This window comes from Epinephelus lanceolatus, unplaced genomic scaffold (assembly GCF_041903045.1).
Source record: "Epinephelus lanceolatus isolate andai-2023 unplaced genomic scaffold, ASM4190304v1 scaffold31, whole genome shotgun sequence".
Taxonomy (NCBI): Eukaryota; Metazoa; Chordata; class Actinopteri; order Perciformes; family Serranidae; genus Epinephelus; species Epinephelus lanceolatus.
In genome coordinates, this window is record NW_027556813.1 from 45,672 (window position 1) to 65,825 (window position 20,154).

Sequence of the window (20,154 nt, forward strand, 5' to 3'; positions counted from 1 at the left end):
TTTTGACCCACTGTTCCACCACCACTCTCTGACCAGACAAATATGTTACATTTTACTGGAAACTACATAGCCTTATCATTTACTGTTTCTGGGAATAATAAAAGAAGAGGTGGTAAAGTTCAAATACTTTACTGTCATATGCACCACCATACAGTTAAGCAGTCATGGCAACAAAGGTCTTATATCTCAGGCTCCCTCCAACCAACAATGCTCATATAAATATGTACAAAAAGGGAGTGGTGGTGCTGTGACATAAAGGCTGAGTGAGCTACTTTATCGTAGACCCACGAAGACCTCTCACTATCTCATAACTAATGTCAAACTAAACACAATCTATATTGTGGTTCAATGTTAGGAATATTATATAATACGCAAAACCATATTTAAACCTTTATTAATAGTTGGTGTGTAGGTGTGTATCTGTCCATCATTCTAAAGCAGGTTCAAACCAAAATCTAACATTTTTGGATTTAGATTATGCTTCAACAAAACACATTCAGAGTTTAGTTTATTGGTCTGACCTGAGGAAGTGTAACTAGGTCATTTATGTCTTAATCACTAGTTTTTAAAATCTGTCACAATAGTTTTATTACCTGACTGTGAAGGCCTCCAATGTTTGAATGTGTAAGACGTGTTTATGCCCAGACTCCACTCCCAGTCTCTCCTGTCTGGCCAGAGAGGTGGGTGTAATCCCCTGTATCTGTTTTTGTTTTCTCCAGTATCACAATGTTTTTTGTCATCTGTCAATGTATGGACTGTAGCGTACAGGCTCTATTCATGAAGATTTTTTTTTTTACACACCACTAACTTACTATAAAATAATAAAGTTAAATTAAAATTGTCTTCTTTTCTTTCTTTTATTTGAACGTGTCCTCCAATAACATGACATCATCAGTCGGCCTATTGCTCTCTCCCTTTCTCTCTCCTCTTCCTACTTAATGCATTTCTCTGTCTTGGCCTCTTTCAGTCAGCTATCTGGCTCTGTCAGTAATTCAAAAACAGGATTCCAAAATATATTTTTCAGTCAATAAAACCATAATAAATAAAAGACAGTCATATAAGCAATAAAAAAAACAGACCTATATTAAAAAGTTTTTTGGGGGGACATTAGAACATGAACATGTCCTGCAAATGTCTGCCCCCTCTCTTCCTACTTAACACTGCTCTCTGTCTCTGTCTCTGTCTCTTTTCTCAGCCCTTGTGTGTGTATTTCTCCAGTGTCCACCGCAAATCCACTGAATACAGTCTGTGGGCAACAAGTCAGAGACACGTTAAGTGGTGCAATGTAGCCAATCAGAGGCAGAGTAGGGCGGGTCTTGCTAAGAAAAGCCAATAGCGAAGCAGCAAGCAGAATCAACTGAAGGTTCAGTATGTGATGTCATGCGGAAGTGCTTCCCTCGTCGTCTACCTGCCTTGGTGTGGCGCTGGCGTCAGTCACATTACCTATCCTCAGTATCATGGCGAATTGAAATGATAGAAAGTTGTGACGTTACCACCACGCTACTGAGAAACGCGGTTAAGTTAGCAACTTCGCTACTTGTAGTAACGCTAATGCCCAGCACTGGTGAGGCTAATGGGGTATCATCAGTGTTAGTGGCTTCACCACCTCTAGCTGAAGTACATTGTTGTTTGCAGCTTTATTTATTATTTTAATTATTAATCAGAGTGCCAAATTGATATTTTAGCATATTTTATGAGACTGAGTTGATTATTTGGCTTTATTTGGCATCTATATAATTAATAATTATTTTCAATAATAAGTAATTATTTCTGATAGCCATTTCTAATACTTTGTACCACTAGTTCACAACAAATCAAAGTTTTACACAAATCAGCCCTTTCAATCCACCGTCCCCTCACCACCTCCTGACAAGACAAATAAGTTTTGTTTTACTGGAAACCACATAACCGTTAACTGTTTCTGGGAATCAAAAGTGAAAGTAACTTCACACGGCAGAATAAAAGTAGGCAGTAGGCTAGTGCATTGTCAGGGCGTGTTCAGAGCTCTGTCCTCAGGACAAAAGCTACTTAACCTATAACAGAATACTGCACAAACAATTACTACAAATTCATGGATAAAAGAACAGAACAGTACTTTTACCATGGACAGATGACTCCAACAAAGGTAAGCAACAATCTCTTTGTCAAGGATTGTTTCCCTCATTTGAAGTCCGGCAAAAATATCAGGCTTTCCATAAAACAGAAGCGTGACTCAGTGTGTTTTATCTATTTTTAACAGCTCCATTAGTGTGCCCATTACAGTAGTTGTTTTATTCTATATTGTAGTCTGACAGTTTGCAGAGTACACTTAGCTGTGTGATTCATGTCTAATATGGATAACTGTTGGAGAAGATGTTGATAACAGGGTTCATTTCTATAACTTTCAGTAAGAAGCAGTTTGAATAATCTGGAGCAAGTGTGGGATGGCTGAGAGTGTACCTACAATGGATAACTCTGATGAAGAGGTAAACAGCTCGTTTTTACAACCTTAAACTTAAATAACAATAAAATTACAAGCCAAATATTTCTCCTTGAAGCTATTGAATGGGATTATAAATTGATTCATTTCACTTTTAAACTGTTTTTTTTTTTTAAATAATGAAGGAGTTCTACGATGCCCCAGATTACCCCGAGTCATACTATGAGGACGGAAAGATTACTTTACCAACATCACAGTCTGACTGTATGTGTGACCGTCAAAAACTGATCTGATTTATAACGAAATAGGCTTACATGTTGTAATGTTGAGATACTGAGATGTACCTCTCTTCTCTTGTGACAGACGTTCCTCCACCAGGAGATGTAACAGTTCTCAGTGCTGACCAGGAGACTGTTTCTCTTGGCTTTTCACTCACTGAGACCTCTGTTAGGTATAAACTGCAAATAGATTACTCCTGTGACACACAGACAGGCAGTTTGATCAGAGAGGACTCCAGCACTGTGACGGTTGAGGGACTGAATCCTGGGACTGAGTATACTTTCAGCATCATAAGGATTGCTGATAATGGAAATCAAAGCAAAGCAACCTCGCTATCTGTCTTCACAGGTAAATCTGTAAAACAAATCAGTAAAAAACAAACAAACAAAAAAGATAGAAAGTATTGTCTGAATGGTCTTTGGTCTCATAACCTATATAAATGTATTTCTTACACTGAGGTATGCTCTTATTTGGTTATAAAGGTCAGTAGACTGAAGATGTGGTAATAATTTGTATTTCCACAAGTGCATGACCTGATTATATGTGGCTTTATCTTTTACCACACCTCTTTAACCTGGCAGTTAAACACCACTTTAAAATACAGAAAAGCACTGACTGAACTTGAATTCCAAAGTATAAGTGAAACTACTGTGATGTTCCCACAGAGCCCAGCCCTCCTGCAAACATTACAGTTGACCAGATAAGCAGTGAGTCAGTGTCTCTGAGTTGGGACCCACCTGCTGGTGAAGTGGAGAGCTACACTGTGACCTGTTGCAGCGAGGGAGAAACTGAACAAGTGTTGACAACAGACGCAAACAACCAGACTTTCAGCAACCTGAAGCCAGGGGTGTGTTACTCCCTGCAGGTTTCTGCACAACTTAGGAATGGAAGACGAAGCAAGCCAGCTGTAACAGCTGCTACCACAAGTAAGTAACAGAAATCATAATGTCAATAAAAAAGAAGAATTGATTTTCTAATAAAACCACAGACTTTTGAGCATTATACACATTTCTACCACAACTCTGCAGAAGTTTCCAAAAGACTATTCAAATAAAAGAGATATAAATGAAAGTAATAAAACACTCTGCGTTTTAATAACCAGTGGATGTTGGGCATTGACAAAAGCTAATGCTGGCTTTTCCCAAAAAAACCTAGGAGGACATGGCCTCAGTCTACCTGGTAACTTGTAAAAATTCATATGAATTCCTACTTGTGACAAGGCTGTGGCAAGCAGTACTTGGAAAGAACTTGATCTATGTGATCCTCAAGATGAGGAATAGGAACAGCATCAGTATCAGTCAAAACAAAATCTTTCCTTTCTCTCTTCCTGAGCTGCCAGAACAAGGGCTGAACTCCAAGCACTAGAAGTAGACTCTGGGGCTGTCCCTTTTTATTTTCATAATCCAAACTTAATCTAGACTTTCGGGGAAAAAATACATTCAAACTGTATATGACTGAAATGTAATCAAAATGTACAGTCTGTAACTGCAACAGAGTTTAAAGTAGTTTGCCTTGTGGTCCAGCAGATGGTGCTCTTAAAATAAAATGTTAATCAGTTTGACCTATTGCATCACATGCCCTATTGACCTATAACTTAACTAAGCTATTAAATAAAAATGGAGGAGGAAATTGGCGTGCACAATCTATCATAGTGTAAGCAAATGGCTCCTGCTCAACATGCAACTAATGCAAAGGTGACCTTCCCTGCTTCCCCACTATGTCTCTTCTAATACTCAGCCACAGGTCTAGTCTACTTATTTAATCCAGGGTTTTCCTCACACCCATGTGACCAGACAGTGGTCAATCCTCATGAATCACTGACACCTTTCAGGGTCAGTGTGCAGGGACATAATCTAATAGGTCATGCTCCATCTCTCAACACACCAGGGACACATACCAATGTTGAAAAGCCATGAAAAAGTGCATTTTGCATAATGTCACCTTTCAAGTGTGAGGCTGTATGTAACAGTGTAGATCTGGTATGAATCAAACTTGCAAAAGAATCGGTACAAAAGAATTAGTGAATTTTTTTGGCCAGCAATAGTGCAAGTACACTAATACCTTATGACATCTTAAAACCGACTATACCTTTATGTTTTATATTCATAATCTTTTGATATGGTTAACAAGTCAGCATTTTCATGAATCTGCAACATTTTGAAGCACAGGATGACCTTTTCCACGTATTTCCAGTCCTTTACTGACAATCCAGCGGCAGTCTGCCCATTAGATTTTGATAGTGTTTATAAATCTAAATTATTTCTACATTGCAAATCCATTTACTCAAGTCTCAGTTGCCAGTTTATTAGGTGCAACTAGCTAAAACTATTGCAGTCTAATAATACAACATTGAGATTATAATGTTTAGTATTTCTTAAAAGTGTTTTTAAAAGATGTCAATTCAACTTCATGGGCATATTGGAGGATGTACAGTATTTATGGTGTTTACCTGTACTGCATTATAGTTTCTTTGTAATAGTCTGACCTCATAGATATAAATGGTGTGGACAAAGTATCAGAAGCACCTGTCAGTATGAGACTATGCAATTCAACAGCACCACAAAATAAAGCCCTCAAAAGGACCAGAATGTTGAGTCAACACTACTCAAAAGAACAGCTGTTTTATTAGACTGCTTCAGTATTAGCGAGGTGTAAACTATGTAAGGGCAAAATGAAATAAAATATTGAAAAAAAAAAAACCATCATGAGCTTAATATTAATTGTTTTTTATGTCTATAGAGACACAACTACAGAGTTTTTTGGAGGATTTGGGACTGGAGTACCAGGACAAAAAGAAGCTATCCCTGAGCACAGTACTTCAGATTGACGAGAGGACCATTACTGATGAACCTGCCAAGTGTAATTCAGATCTTCGATGTGTTTTTCTGAAGAAACTAATGATGGTTAATGTGACAGCTAGGAATATGAAATGTACATCTGCATGTGAGTCAAACTGTAGTGATCAGTCCATGAATACAGAGTTAGATCTTGATAATCTGGTCAGCAGCACAAATTCAGGTGACATGTTAAACCCCCTTGACATAATCACTGCTCTCTTTCTGTGTTCTGATGCTTTTGTACAACAGGAAATGGCACTCAAAATGTCTATGTGTCAGTTTTCTGTGCCTCTGTTGCTTCCCAATTGTGACACAAAGCAGTGCACACTCATGCTTTGGGCCATGAGAGAAATCGTTAAAAAGTACAGACCTCAGTCACTTTCAGAGTCCAAAGGCTTCATTGAACAAAGAATTGTTCTCTCTGAACTTCCAATGATATCTTTTGTGAGACTGGGTGAGTGCTCCCTGTCCAAGTCAGAGATCCTCAATAAGCTTCTGAGCAATTCTCAGCAGTACCATGATACATTTGTTCACTGTAACATGGAGTGTGGTGACAATAACATGGAGTGTGGTGACAGTCCAAGGAGAATATCCAATGGACTGGTTGAAATGACTTGGTACCTTCCTTGTGGGAACAAAAACATGGATATTTTCAGTGAGCCAGTAGCTGTAGCTAACCTTCGTGGAGACATTGCCTCGTTTGAAACACAATTTTCTTTTTTGTGTCAGACATCAGCAGCAGTTTTTGTGTTCTTTGACAATTTGGACTCTGAGTGTGAGCTGCTCACCAACCAACGCCACAAGGCACAGATCTTTTTGGTAGGTAACCATCAAAGTAAGCACTTCAGTGTTGATGCTGTAAAGAAGGTGGCAACCAAGTTGGGCTTGAACAACAGCAACATCCTTTTAAAGACTAAGCAGATGAATGATGCAGACTTTGTTAAAAATCTGAGGAAAACAGTCAGCAAAGTAGTTGAGAACTCAAAGATGAAGATGCAAATTGAGCAGATGGCTGACATTGCCCATGAACTGGGAATCTTGGTTGATGAAGACTCTTCAGAGTGCCAGAGTGCCAAGAAAAATGCAGATGCCATAACTGCAGAAATTCAAGACATCCTTAAATGCAAAGACACTCAGCTACCCCTGCAAGGCCAAATATGGAAGGAACTGACTCGCTTGGAGAAGGAACAATTTCGGCTCCGAAATATTGGGTCTGAGAACGTAGAAAAGTACAAAAGTGACCTTGAGGTACAGAAAACAAAACTTAGGAAAAAACAGAACACTTGTGACATGTCAAATGCAATGACGTGTTTTATCAACGCAATAACAAGACCAGGGATAGAGAGGTGCTATTTCCTGAAATGGATGCGAATGAACCTTGATAACCTGTCTCGAGAAAAACTGTCTGGCCTCCGAGATCAGTACAAAAAGAAATGCAAAAATTCTGAGAACAAAGAGGAGATCAAAGAAATTGACAGACAACTCTCCAACAGCTCACTGGGGACTGAACACTTCTTCCGTGAAATGGGTCAGATCTATGAGGCTTCACTGTCTCTTCCAGAAACACACCCATCACGAAAACAGTTTCAACATCTGCCCAAACTATGTGCAGAATTGTTACTTGATGGATTTCCCCTTGAGCTTGTAGATGGAGATGCCTCCAACATACCTCTCAGATGGGTGAGTGACGTCCTCTCTCAGCTCAATGGCTTGGTGTCTCCTAAGAACAAGATACTGGTGGTCACAGTTCTTGGAGTTCAGAGCACAGGAAAGTCTACTCTCCTCAACACCATGTTTGGAGTGCAGTTTGCAGTCAGCAGTGGGCGATGCACTCGAGGTGCCTTTATGTTGCTCATCAGAATCAATGAAGATGTTCAAAAAGTCCTCAACTGTGACTTCATGGTGATCATTGACACTGAGGGCTTAAAGTCACCAGAGCTCGCACAACTGGATAATAGCCATGAGCACGACAATGAGCTTGCAACACTTGTTGTGGGGCTGAGTGATATCACCATCATCAATATCGGAATGGAGAATTCAACTGAAATGAAAGACATCCTACAAATAGTTGTGCATGCTTTTCTCAGGATGACAGAGGTGGGTAAAAAGCCCAAATGTCAGTTTGTCCACCAGAATGTGTCGGATGTTTCAGCTCATGAGAAGAACTTACGAGACAGGAAACTGCTCTTGCAGCAGTTAAATGAGATGACCCAGGCAGCAGCCAAAATGGAAAAGAAAGAGGAGAACATGAGCTTCACTGATGTGATGGAGTACAGTCCAGACACTGGGAACTGGTACATTCCTGGACTCTGGAATGGAAACCCACCAATGGCACCAGTCAATGCAGGGTACAGCGAAGCTGTATATGAGCTCAAGAAAAATGTAATCAAGATTTTGGGACGTTGTGAGTCATCTGCTAATAATATCTTGGAGTTTACAGAGTGGATGAAAAACCTGTGGAATGCAGTAAAGCATGAAAACTTCATCTTCAGCTTCAGAAACAGTCTGGTGGCTGATGCATACGTGAGGCTGTGCACAGAATTCAACAAATGGGAATGGGAATTCAAAAAAGAAATGTACACATGGGTTACAAATGCTGAGACAAGAATTTCCAATTTTGGCAAATTTGCTGTGGAATCTGAGATAGCTGACATGAGAGAATTTCTCACTTGTTTGAAAAGTGAAGCGTGCACAGTGCTGATGAAATGGGAGACAAAGCTTCTTGACAATTTGTCACAGTACTTCAAGCAAACAGAGGGTCACGTCTATCTTGTTGAAGGATACAGAGAAGACTTTGCAAACAGTGCAAAGACCCTTCGACGAGAAATGGAGAGCTCTGTGTTTAATCAACTCACAGCAACAGCTGACATCAGACAGGGAATGGCAGAACTTGATAAAATCGAGGAGAACCACGCAAAAGAATTAGAGGAGAGAGTGTGTGCATTGATTGAACAATGTCGGGGAAAAAATGTAGAGATGACAGGCAAAGAGTTGGACAAAGAATTTGATAAGATGTGGAACAGAATGGTGAAGGAACTCTCCTTCTCTAAGCAAAAGCCTGCAGATGTCTTTGCAAGTGTGTACCACTACCTGAGAGAAAATCTAAGACGTAAGGGAAGTCATGTCTGTCAATTGCTCAGTAAAAAAACCCTGTCAGAATGTGGACTTGTTCCTTTCAGATATACTGCAGAAGGATTCTTCAAGCAGTTGAAACACAGAATCACCAAGTTCTTCAACACTGAAGATCACATAAAGGCTGTACAGCAAATGGCTGACAGTATCATAGCAGATTGCAAACAGTATGTCACTGGAAAAGTGGAAAGAAAAAGCAATTACCATGACACTTACATTCAGGAGATCCTCCACATGATTGACGAGAAGCTGCAAAACAATAAGGAAGTGAAGACAGAGATTGAGTTTGAAATTTCTCTGAAACAGCACATCTGTGGAGATGCAGCCAGACAGTTTCAGATCATGCACGAAGATTTCATACATGAGAATGATCCCTACAGATGTCTGAATCGAAACAAAGAAAGGTTTTGCACTGATTTTAAAGACTTGTTCCATGAACGAGACCAGTGCCAGAAGAAGGCAGAAGAATTCACAAACTGCTGCCTGAAGCCTGCAGTTGAAGACTTTGTCAAGCGTTCCTTGGGTCCTGATATCATTGGTGAAATGATGACAAGCCAGCAGTTCAGCACACGAATATACCTCCAGTATTCACTTTTACTGGATTTGCTCACAAAGGATGACTTTGAAAGCTATCTGAGCTACATTGACTCATATGAGTATTATGTAAAGAAATGGATCCTCGACCAAATAGTAGAACGCTTCTTAAAAGGGTCTATCATGTTTGAGTTTGAGTATCGAAATCTCCAGTTTAGCATGAGGAACATAACTAATGCTATCAACAAAGCTAAAACCAAAAAGAGTGGCAACTTAAGAAAATTTGTTGAAGATGTCTGTCAGGAACTTGGTGATAAACTGGTCATTTCCCAGGATGCTCTTGGTGCTTTCATGATCCTGAACAATACCAACCCGGAACAGTTTGCTCACTGGCTCACCGACTGTCTGAAGGACATGGCAGAGGCTCTTACAGAGAAGTTTAAAGAAACAAACATCCAAACAAAACTAAAACAACTTCATGTGAATCCTCAGAACGAGCTTTTCACCAGACTGATTGGATGTGTTAAACAGTGTCCATTCTGCAAAGCACCTTGTGAGGCAGGAGGAAAAGACCACACTGAGCACTGGACGTCACTACATCGGCCACAGGCTCTGGGTGAAGTCAGGTGGCGTGGGACATGTGGTACTGACATATGCTCTCACTCTGTGATCAGTGACAGTCATTTTTGCTGCAGTGCCACAAATGGAATTTGGTACCCTTTCAAACGTTACAAAGATATTTTTCCTGACTGGAAAATTGTTCCAGACGTAAGCCTTCAGGCATCAGACTACTGGAAATATGTACTGGCAAGGTTCAATGATACGTTTGCTGTAGCATATAATGCAAACCCTGCTAGCATACCTGCTTCTTGGAAATGTATCACACGTAAGCAGGCAGAAGCAAGCCTCAGAGAACGCTTTTATATCAGGTGAGAGACTACAAGCTTTGTGGTTATAGAGGTGCACATCCTACTAACATGCATTCACTATCATTACATGGATATTTACATTTTACTTGTTTAATATGACTTAGAGCACAAATATTAACATGTTGTCTATAAGATACAAAGCTATTTGCAGCTGCAGCTTACAAATATAATAGTTCTATGTTTATGTTTATGAGAATACTTTTAAATACTGTTTGATACTTTAGGACACATACTAACGTTTCCAGTTTGATTAAATTTGAGTTTGAATTCATGATTTTGTGTGACAGATGAATATCATTAGAATGTAAATGCCAAGAGGTACAAATGGCGTATGTAATCTTTTATTGATCATTTTGTTTCCGTGAAGTATCTGATGTCAAATATTTACAACTTTATGTGGTATTGTCTTTTTAAAAAAAATCTGATTAGGTATGATATGCAGTTGTTTAAAAGAAAAAGTTAGAATCAATTTGCTTTCATTTCTGTAAAGCATCTGATACTAAATATTTACTTTTTCACTGTATTAAAAGATGTCAAGATGTGGGTTATACGTGAGACAGTTTTTGTCTTGCTTTACTGGCTTATTTTATTGATTAATTTAACATTTGTAATGTATGTTTTTATTTAGATTTAAATAGCTCTATATGTTATGCAGAGCATATTTATGATTCAGAGTTTGGGCCAGGATTGTCTGCATATGGCTCTCAATATTTAGGTGGCTGAGCCAGCTGCTAGCAGCTAACAGTGCAAACAGTGCCAACAAGGTAACAGTGTTGGCAGAGCTAACGTTTCAGAGGGTGGGTGTTATGCTTCTGCAACAATGCTGTGCCACCACCATGGGTTGAGATGGAGTTACTCGTGGTAACCTCCATATACACGCAGTGCATAATGCCAGCGATTAGCTAGCCAGTGGGATACACACAGGGAATCACATGCATTGACATGCACGGGCAGCCGGACTAGTTACCACAACAAAGAACAGAGAAGCTTGGATTATAAAACACACAGAGGTAGTGTTACTATATTATCTGCTCAGGAGGCCACGACTCCACTATATCTTTACTGAGCAAACAGTTGTTTAGTTCTATATTAATGTTCTGAATGTAGAAATTGTGATATAGAACTACTTTAAGTATCCGGTGCCAAATATTAACTTTTTAAAATCTATGTTATCTCAAATTTAGAATGCTTTTGTTTCTGTGAATTATCTGATGCCACATATTTACTTTAATGGAGGATACAATCATTCAGTCTAAATGTGGTGGTGTCAAAATGTATATATGACAGAGTGTCAGTGTTACTCTTAGCCCACTTAATGTCCTCAGTCAGATCTGTGGGGAACTGTCATCCATTTACAGCTTTTATTACATGGATGACAGTTCCTCAGTCAGATCTGTGGGGAACTGTCATCCATGTAATAAAAGCTGTAAATGGGTCCTATTGTAAAATCTTCCACCTTTGATTTTTACTCATAATAAATTGATTTCTGTACATGTCTCAATTCTGGCGTCCTGTATTTGAAACCTTTCACCATTCTTGGCTGTTACAAACTGTGAATATCACTCTGATAAAAAAAACAGCATCTTGTTCTCATATGAGTTGATAGCATGCCATAGATAAAACTGTTATCTAGTGTCAATTTGCCAACAAGCACTGGAGGTGAGTACTGAATATTCCAGCTAGATAACAATTCTGTTAAATTACCCTCAGAAACCCATCAGACAAAAAGAAAAAGAAAGATTAAAGCAGCTGTGCGGAACTTTTCGTTTTCGTTGATTATAGCGCCCCTTTGGTCAAAGCGGTACGACACCCACAGCCTGATGTCGTAAAATTCCGACTGCAGCCGGCAATTACCGCATGCATTTGTTTTGGAGAGTGAGAGGATTAACTAACGTCAGGTCACTCCAAGTAATTAGTGGAAACAGCAAAATTACTCAGTAAATTCTCCTGTCGTGTTTCTGTTCTGATCTAATCTGTGGTGTATTTTGAGTTACTAAGGCTACCGTAGTAGTGTGAGCCTCAAGTTATTCTGGGTAATGTAGTAACCGTTGTTGTGCTACTGGAAACAATGAGAAGCAGCCGTGTATGTTCGGTGTAAGGAGGAATAAACAGTTAACAAGTCATCTGCTGAGTCCGCATTATTATGTGAAAAGAATACTCCGACGGTTTGGGAGTTATGCCCTTTCTCTATCATTTTCATATTGAGACAACATGATGGATATCTTGGCGCTTGTAGGGGGTCAGTACATCTTGCGCGGAGGGATACACCGGTGAGCAACAGCTGCAGCTGGCTCTGGGACAAGTACGCTAGGTCACTCACAAAGAGACGACACAGACGATATTACTCACTCGACTGAAAGCTGTCCATCAGCTCCTGCAGGCCTGGGGCGTTTTTTCCAGTTCATCTTAGGAACATGAAAAAAAGTTTCAGTCACGATACGAACAACCCGATCTCACAGAAATACGTGAAATGACCACGACCTATTAACACCGCATTACGTGGTGGCAGCACGTAATGGGTTGAAATTATGTGCTGCCACCACGAAAACAATGCCAATGTAAAGTCAATTAGGATACTCTCCCGTGGTGGACACACGGATTCCCTGATTCAATCACGTCACGTCAACCTCGTTTTCCTCTGTATACACACAAAAACGCGGAAGTGTCCTTGATAACTCAACAATATGACAGGTTAATGTCAAGGCCATAAAATAAAATAAATGTATTTTGCCAGCTTTTGATAGCATGGGGCTTTAAGAGCATTGTGCTGTGGGCGGATGGGGCGCGTTCCACTACTGTTTTGTAGCTGCTCTCCGCTGTCTGTGGGCTTCATTCCATTTCAGATTGCCATCCGTCTGCCGTAACTGAATCCAAATGCCACTAATAAATAAATAAATAAGAAGATAAAAATAAGGCTGAGCACGGAAGAACCAGAGAGGAAACACCATCACATGGAGCCGTCTGCCCCTGGCAACCCGGCCACCCTCCACTCCACCAGGGGAGAGCGGACCCCAAGCCAGACCCACAGAACCAGGGGCTGCCCCACTGGTTATACCTCCGACCGTGGCAGCTGTCACACAAACCGCTGCTGAAAATTATACATTTTGATACAGGTAGGCTATATACATATTGCAAAACTCTGTAAAAGTACACCAAAGCATATTTTCATTTCCAAATATTTATTTGAAAACGAAACCATTCATACGGTCAATATAAAACATTTTGTTAGTAATAAAAAACAAATGTAATCTCAATGTGACCACGCCAGCCGGCGGGACTGTGGCTGAACCACTTCCAATGTTCATTCATTCATTCATTCATTCATTCAATCACGTGTTCAATGTGTGTGTGTGTGTGTGTGTGTGTGTCAGAGAGGAGTATCAATAAAAAAAGTAATTATTTCGATGTTTATTTCTTTTATTTTCTGTTTTTTTTATTAAAATGCGTAATATAGCCAACAATATTATAGACCAAATGTTAATCTAATTATTATTGTAGAATGTATTTAGCAAATCACCACTCTCAACTGGAGACAGCAGCAAAAAAAGAAAGAAGGCATTATAAATAGTGTTACTTAATTGACGTGAGACATTGAAGAGGTTGTCTCCTATAGTCTGTAATTTTTTATTTTTTTATCATAACTTCTCGGAAATTACTCAAAAGTAGAACATGCTAAAAGTAAATACAATAATAGGCTAAATAGTATCTAAACAATAATAAATATTATCTAAGTTATCTATTAGGCTACCATTCCACTCTGTAAATAGATTTTAAAATTTCAATATGATTTTAATACTATTTTTGCTTATTTCATTATTGTTATTATTGGTTTTACTTTTTAGTAGTATTGTATTATCTGAGGATGACTCATGTTAGTAACTCTCTACAGTAAAAAAGAAAAAAACAAGCAAAGAAACAAACAAAACTCATTTTATACACTGGGCCTTCAAAGTGCTCTCTGAAACTACACCTGGCATGGCTTGTGTCCAAAAAATGAAAAAATCTAAACTTTGTCGTAGAGCTAAACCAAATACATCAATGGAAAGGTCTCAACCTGGAGAGTAACATATGTCAGTATGATGATTCTACATGGCTCCTGCTTTGAGCCATTGACCTTTGAACCTTGACCTCAGTGCATGTTTGAGGGCTTATAACTCAGCAACTAAAGGGGGTACAGACATGGGACCAACTGTTATAGAGAGCTCTTGACCTCAGCTATCACGTGAGTGTAGTCAACAACTGAGGGTGTTGTCAGATATGGATAAAATATGGATAAAATTAATTTTCACCCATTTAGAAATTAGATATTTAAAATCTGATTTCACAAATGTGTTTACCATCCCCTTAAAGTCCACAGTGTACTCTCAATTCAGTATTTACAACTTCCAAATCTGGGAAAAACACTTAGATTTTTAAAAAACTACAATTCCCTGGGACCGCGCCAAGCAGTTTGATACATATCAGCAACATAGTTGTAGTTCTTCTGATTTGCAAAGTAGGGCTCTAAATAGGGTTGTAAAAAGATAGATCTACTGAATAAATCTAATATATAGTAAAGCCGAAGTAGTTATTACACTGCATCTAGATGAACTACGTTAAGAAAAAAAGCAAGGATGTTGGCTAATTGTAGTTATTTTAGATAGTACTCTAAAAACGGCGTTTTTGGGAAGGTAGGTTTTTTGCGGCTTGTTGTAAAACAGGGTCGTAAAAAGATACATCTACTGAATATATCAAATGTCTAGTAAAGCTGAACTAGTAATGACACTGCACGTACAGTACAGGCCAAAAGTTTGGACACACCTTCTCATTCAATGCGTTTCTTTATTTTCATGACTATTTACATTGTAGATTCTCACTGAAGGCATCAAAACTATGAATGAACACATGTGGAGTTATGTACTTAACAAAAAAAGGTGAAATAACTGAAAACATGTTTTATATTCTAGTTTCTTCAAAATAGCCACCCTTTGCTCTGATTACTGCTTTGCACACTCTTGGCATTCTCTCCATGAGCTTCAAGAGGTAGTCACCTGAAATGGTTTCCACTTCACAGGTGTGCCTTATCAGGGTTAATTAGTGGAATTTCTTGCTTTATCAATGGGGTTGGGACCATCAGTTGTGTTGTGCAGAAGTCAGGTTAATACACAGCCGACAGCCCTATTGGACAACTGTTAAAATTCATATTATGGCAAGAACCAATCAGCTAACTAAAGAAAAACGAGTGGCCATCATTACTTTAAGAAATGAAGGTCAGTCAGTCCGGAAAATTGCAAAAACTTTAAATGTGTCCCCAAGTGGAGTCGCAAAAACCATCAAGCGCTACAACGAAACTGGCACACATGAGGACCGACCCAGGAAAGGAAGACCAAGAGTCACCTCTGCTTCTGAGGATAAGTTCATCCGAGTCACCAGCCTCAGAAATGGCAAGTTAACAGCAGCTCAGATCAGAGACCAGATGAATGCCACACAGAGTTCTAGCAGCAGACCCATCTCTAGAACAACTGTTAAGAGGAGACTGCGCCAATCAGGCCTTCATGGTCAAATAGCTGCTAGGAAACCACTGCTAAGGAGAGGCAACAAGCAGAAGAGATTTGTTTGGGCCAAGAAACACAAGGAATGGACATTAGACCAGTGGAAATCTGTGCTTTGGTCTGATGAGTCCAAATTTGAGATCTTTGGTTCCAAGCGCCGTGTCTTTGTGAGACGCAGAAAAGGTGAACGGATGGATTCCACATGCCTGGTTCCCACTGTGAAGCATGGAGGAGGAGGTGTGATGGTGTGGGGCTGTTTTGCTGGTGACACTGTTGGGGATTTATTCAAAATTGAAGGCACACTGAACCAGCATGGCTACCACAGCATCCTGCAGCGACATGCCATCCCATCCGGTTTGCCTTTAGTTGGACGATCATTTATTTTTTAACAGGACAATGACCCCAAACACACCTCCAGGCTGTGTAAGGGCTATTTGACCAAGAAGGAGAGTGATGGAGTGCTGCGGCAGATGACCTGGCCTCCACAGTCACCGGACCTGAACCCAATCGAGATGGTTTGGGGTGAGCTGGACCGCAGAGTGAAGGCAAAGGGGCCAACAAGTGCTAAACACCTCTGGGAACTCCTTCAAGACTGTTGGAAAACCATTTCAGGTGACTAGCTCTTGAAGCTCATGGAGAGAATGCCAAGAGTGTGCAAAGCAGTAATCAGAGCAAAGGGTGGCTATTTTGAAGAAACTAGAATATAAAACATGTTTTCAGTTATTTCACCTTTTTTGTTAAGTACATAACTCCACATGTGTTCATTCATAGTTTTGATGCCTTCAGTGAGAATCTACAATGTAAATAGTCATGAAAATAAAGAAAACGCATTGAATGAGAAGGTGTGTCCAAACTTTTGGCCTGTACTGTAGATGAAATATGTTAAGAAAAAGTAGGCATGATGGTTCATTTCAGATATTTTAGCAAGTTCTCTAGAAATGGCGTTTTTGTGATTGAATATTTGAATAGGCTATAACAAATATCTAGAACAGCCGAACTATCACGTTATTATCATTATTATTATTATTGGTGGGAAATTATAACAGAGGAATATATTTGCCGTTTTAATATCAAGAACACTTCCGCGTTTTTGTGTGTATACAGGAATGTTAAAGATATCATTGAGGAAAACGAGGTTGACGTGACGTGATTGAATCAGGGAATCCGTGTGTCCACCACAGGAGAGGACCCTAATTGACTTTACATTGGCATTGTTTTCGTGGTGGCAGCACGTAATTTCAACCCATTACGTGCTGCCACCACGTAATGCGGTGTTAAGAGGTCGTGGTCATTTCACGTATTTCTGTGAGATACGAACTAGGGACAGTTTTATTAATGGTAAAAAGTTCCGCACAGCTGCTTTAAGCAAAGAAGCTGAGGTTTGTTGGACTGGTGACATCACAGGGACACATGCCACAGTGACCAATATCAGTGGAAAACTGGATCCATGGGCATAACTTCACACTTCACATGACTTTTCTTTGTCTGATGAACAAAGGAGGCCACAGTGGCCAGTTTGAAGACGTCTGAACTTACATGTCCAGGTTAGAGTTGAAGTTCTGCAGAGTCCAGTGGTCCTAACACCATATTGAAAAATCTTTTGCTTTTAATTTTATTATTAATATTTAATAATGTTTTTGGGTTACATGTGTGTTTTTATTTTTATCACTGCTGATACAGTAAAACAAGCGAAAACCTGAGACCTACAGCAAGGTGGAAGACAAAAACGTTATGTCAAGCTTCATAAGTAGTTATTCACGTCAATACTGCATCAAAGACTGATATTTTTATACAGCAGTGACAGAATAAGTATCAATGTGGCCTTTCCAACACTCGTGTATGCAGTTTGAACTGGGAATTAAAGTGAGTTCTGCCTTAAATAGAGTTGAACAAAAAAAGAAATAGCAAGTTGAAAAGTCTTTTTACCTGCACAGTGACTACACCTGGTCAACAATACAAGGGATCTGAGTAATTCTAAATCCAAACTAAAGTTTTCATCTGATGGATGGATGGATGGAAAATGGCAATGAAAGAATCAGGGGAGTAGCGAATGTGGCACGAGAGGAGAGACACAGGGACAGATTGAGCAGCAATATGCACAAGTGGGGCAGACACTGTGACACACCACCACAGAGAGCCCGTGTTAAGTACGTACCAAAGCTTCTTAAAATCCTCCCTGTTTAGTTGCAAAGTTTTGATCGTTGTTTTATTTTAACCTGTGCAAATAAAGTCAAACTCAGTGACACAATGACTAAAGCCCAGGGCAGACCAAAGATTCGCGACATGACGCAACCGTTTTAGAACCTTGCAGAGAAAAGTTGCAGCAGCGTAAACCGGCCGGTCTGAGCTAGACTCAAGCCAGCTGATGGTGTCACCTGCAACTCAGCTGGTCAAATCGCCGGCAGCTAGTTTTAGAATGTAAAGCACATGACCTGTTTCAACAGCCTATCAGCTTGTGGTGAAGTCTGCTAGTCAAGTGAAAACAACCGCAGACAGTGTGTTGGCTTGCTGCGGCAGGTGCTCTGTCCATGCAGAGCGCTGTTTCCTCACGATGTGCAGGTGTCAGGCGGTGGGTCACTGCTGCTGCTCACTGTATGTGCTCATGCCCCCACCACACACACACACACACATTCTCACTGATTAATTGGTGCTGGTTATTAACATTAGCACGGCATATTTATTATGAATACAGTCCATCTGGTGCTGGTTTTATTTATGTTTTTTCACCCTTTCATCACTACCACAAATGCAACTGTAGCCAGTATCTCAGTAAAATTATCCTCATTCATATTTTAAGAAGATACAAATTATATTCCGTCAAGAAATAATCCTGTGAAGCTGAAAATCAGTACAGAAGTACAGAGAGTTGTTGCATGTAGATGATACGCCGTCTTATCTAGTTGCACTGGTGTGAACCGGGAGGTTTTTAGAATGTTGCAAAACGGCGTATTGCAAGTAGTTGTCTGTTTCAACTCATCGTATCACAAATCTCTGGTCTAAACTGGGCTTAACACGATGATGTATAGCAATTAAAATGTGAACAGTATTTCTAAGTTCATTAGTTAGTATGCTAAAATCTGGATATTCATAGTTAACACAAAGTATAACTAAGGCTGATAGAAATATCATTAATTTTGTTGTTATTTGACAAATAAAATATTTTGACCCACTGTTCCACCACCACTCTCTGACCAGACAAATATGTTACATTTTACTGGAAACTACATAGCCTTATCATTTACTGTTTCTGGGAATAATAAAAGAAGAGGTGGTAAAGTTCAAATACTTTACTGTCATATGCACCACCATACAGTTAAGCAGTCATGGCAACAAAGGTCTTATATCTCAGGCTCCCTCCAACCAACAATGCTCATATAAATATGTACAAAAAGGGAGTGGTGGTGCTGTGACATAAAGGCTGAGTGAGCTACTTTATCGTAGACCCACGAAGACCTCTCACTATCTCATAACTAATGTCAAACTAAACACAATCTATATTGTGGTTCAATGTTAGGAATATTATATAATACGCAAAACCATATTTAAACCTTTATTAATAGTTGGTGTGTAGGTGTGTATCTGTCCATCATTCTAAAGCAGGTTCAAACCAAAATCTAACATTTTTGGATTTAGATTATGCTTCAACAAAACACATTCAGAGTTTAGTTTATTGGTCTGACCTGAGGAAGTGTAACTAGGTCATTTATGTCTTAATCACTAGTTTTTAAAATCTGTCACAATAGTTTTATTACCTGACTGTGAAGGCCTCCAATGTTTGAATGTGTAAGACGTGTTTATGCCCAGACTCCACTCCCAGTCTCTCCTGTCTGGCCAGAGAGGTGGGTGTAATCCCCTGTATCTGTTTTTGTTTTCTCCAGTATCACAATGTTTTTTGTCATCTGTCAATGTATGGACTGTAGCGTACAGGCTCTATTCATGAAGATTTTTTTTTTTACACACCACTAACTTACTATAAAATAATAAAGTTAAATTAAAATTGTCTTCTTTTCTTTCTTTTATTTGAACGTGTCCTCCAATAACATGACATCATCAGTCGGCCTATTGCTCTCTCCCTTTCTCTCTCCTCTTCCTACTTAATGCATTTCTCTGTCTTGGCCTCTTTCAGTCAGCTATCTGGCTCTGTCAGTAATTCAAAAACAGGATTCCAAAATATATTTTTCAGTCAATAAAACCATAATAAATAAAAGACAGTCATATAAGCAATAAAAAAAACAGACCTATATTAAAAAGTTTTTTGGGGGGACATTAGAACATGAACATGTCCTGCAAATGTCTGCCCCCTCTCTTCCTACTTAACACTGCTCTCTGTCTCTGTCTCTGTCTCTTTTCTCAGCCCTTGTGTGTGTATTTCTCCAGTGTCCACCGCAAATCCACTGAATACAGTCTGTGGGCAACAAGTCAGAGACACGTTAAGTGGTGCAATGTAGCCAATCAGAGGCAGAGTAGGGCGGGTCTTGCTAAGAAAAGCCAAT

General features: G+C 39.5%; 1 protein-coding gene across 1 annotated transcript; it reads left to right on the forward strand.

The window, feature by feature from the left end:
• Positions 1–1,984: 1,984 nt before the first annotated feature.
• On the forward strand, positions 1,985–11,631 carry LOC144462247 (interferon-induced very large GTPase 1-like). The gene is made up of 6 exons (XM_078166044.1): positions 1,985–2,125; positions 2,388–2,465; positions 2,605–2,683; positions 2,783–3,046; positions 3,364–3,624; positions 5,438–11,631. The coding sequence occupies exons 2-6, from the start codon at positions 2,424–2,426 to the stop codon at positions 10,132–10,134; spliced, it is 5,343 nt and encodes a 1,780-aa protein (XP_078022170.1). The 5' UTR covers positions 1,985–2,125; positions 2,388–2,423; the 3' UTR covers positions 10,135–11,631.
• Positions 11,632–20,154: the final 8,523 nt, after the last annotated feature.

Bases quoted from the DNA above. Each gene is read 5' to 3' on its own strand.
- LOC144462247 (XM_078166044.1), top strand. From the start codon at position 2,424: ATGGCTGAGAGTGTACCTACAATGGATAACTCTGATGAAGAG. The intron at 3,047-3,363 runs GTAAATCTGTAA...ATGTTCCCACAG, and splicing joins CTCGCTATCTGTCTTCACAG to AGCCCAGCCCTCCTGCAAAC. The intron at 3,625-5,437 runs GTAAGTAACAGA...TTATGTCTATAG, and splicing joins TGTAACAGCTGCTACCACAA to AGACACAACTACAGAGTTTT.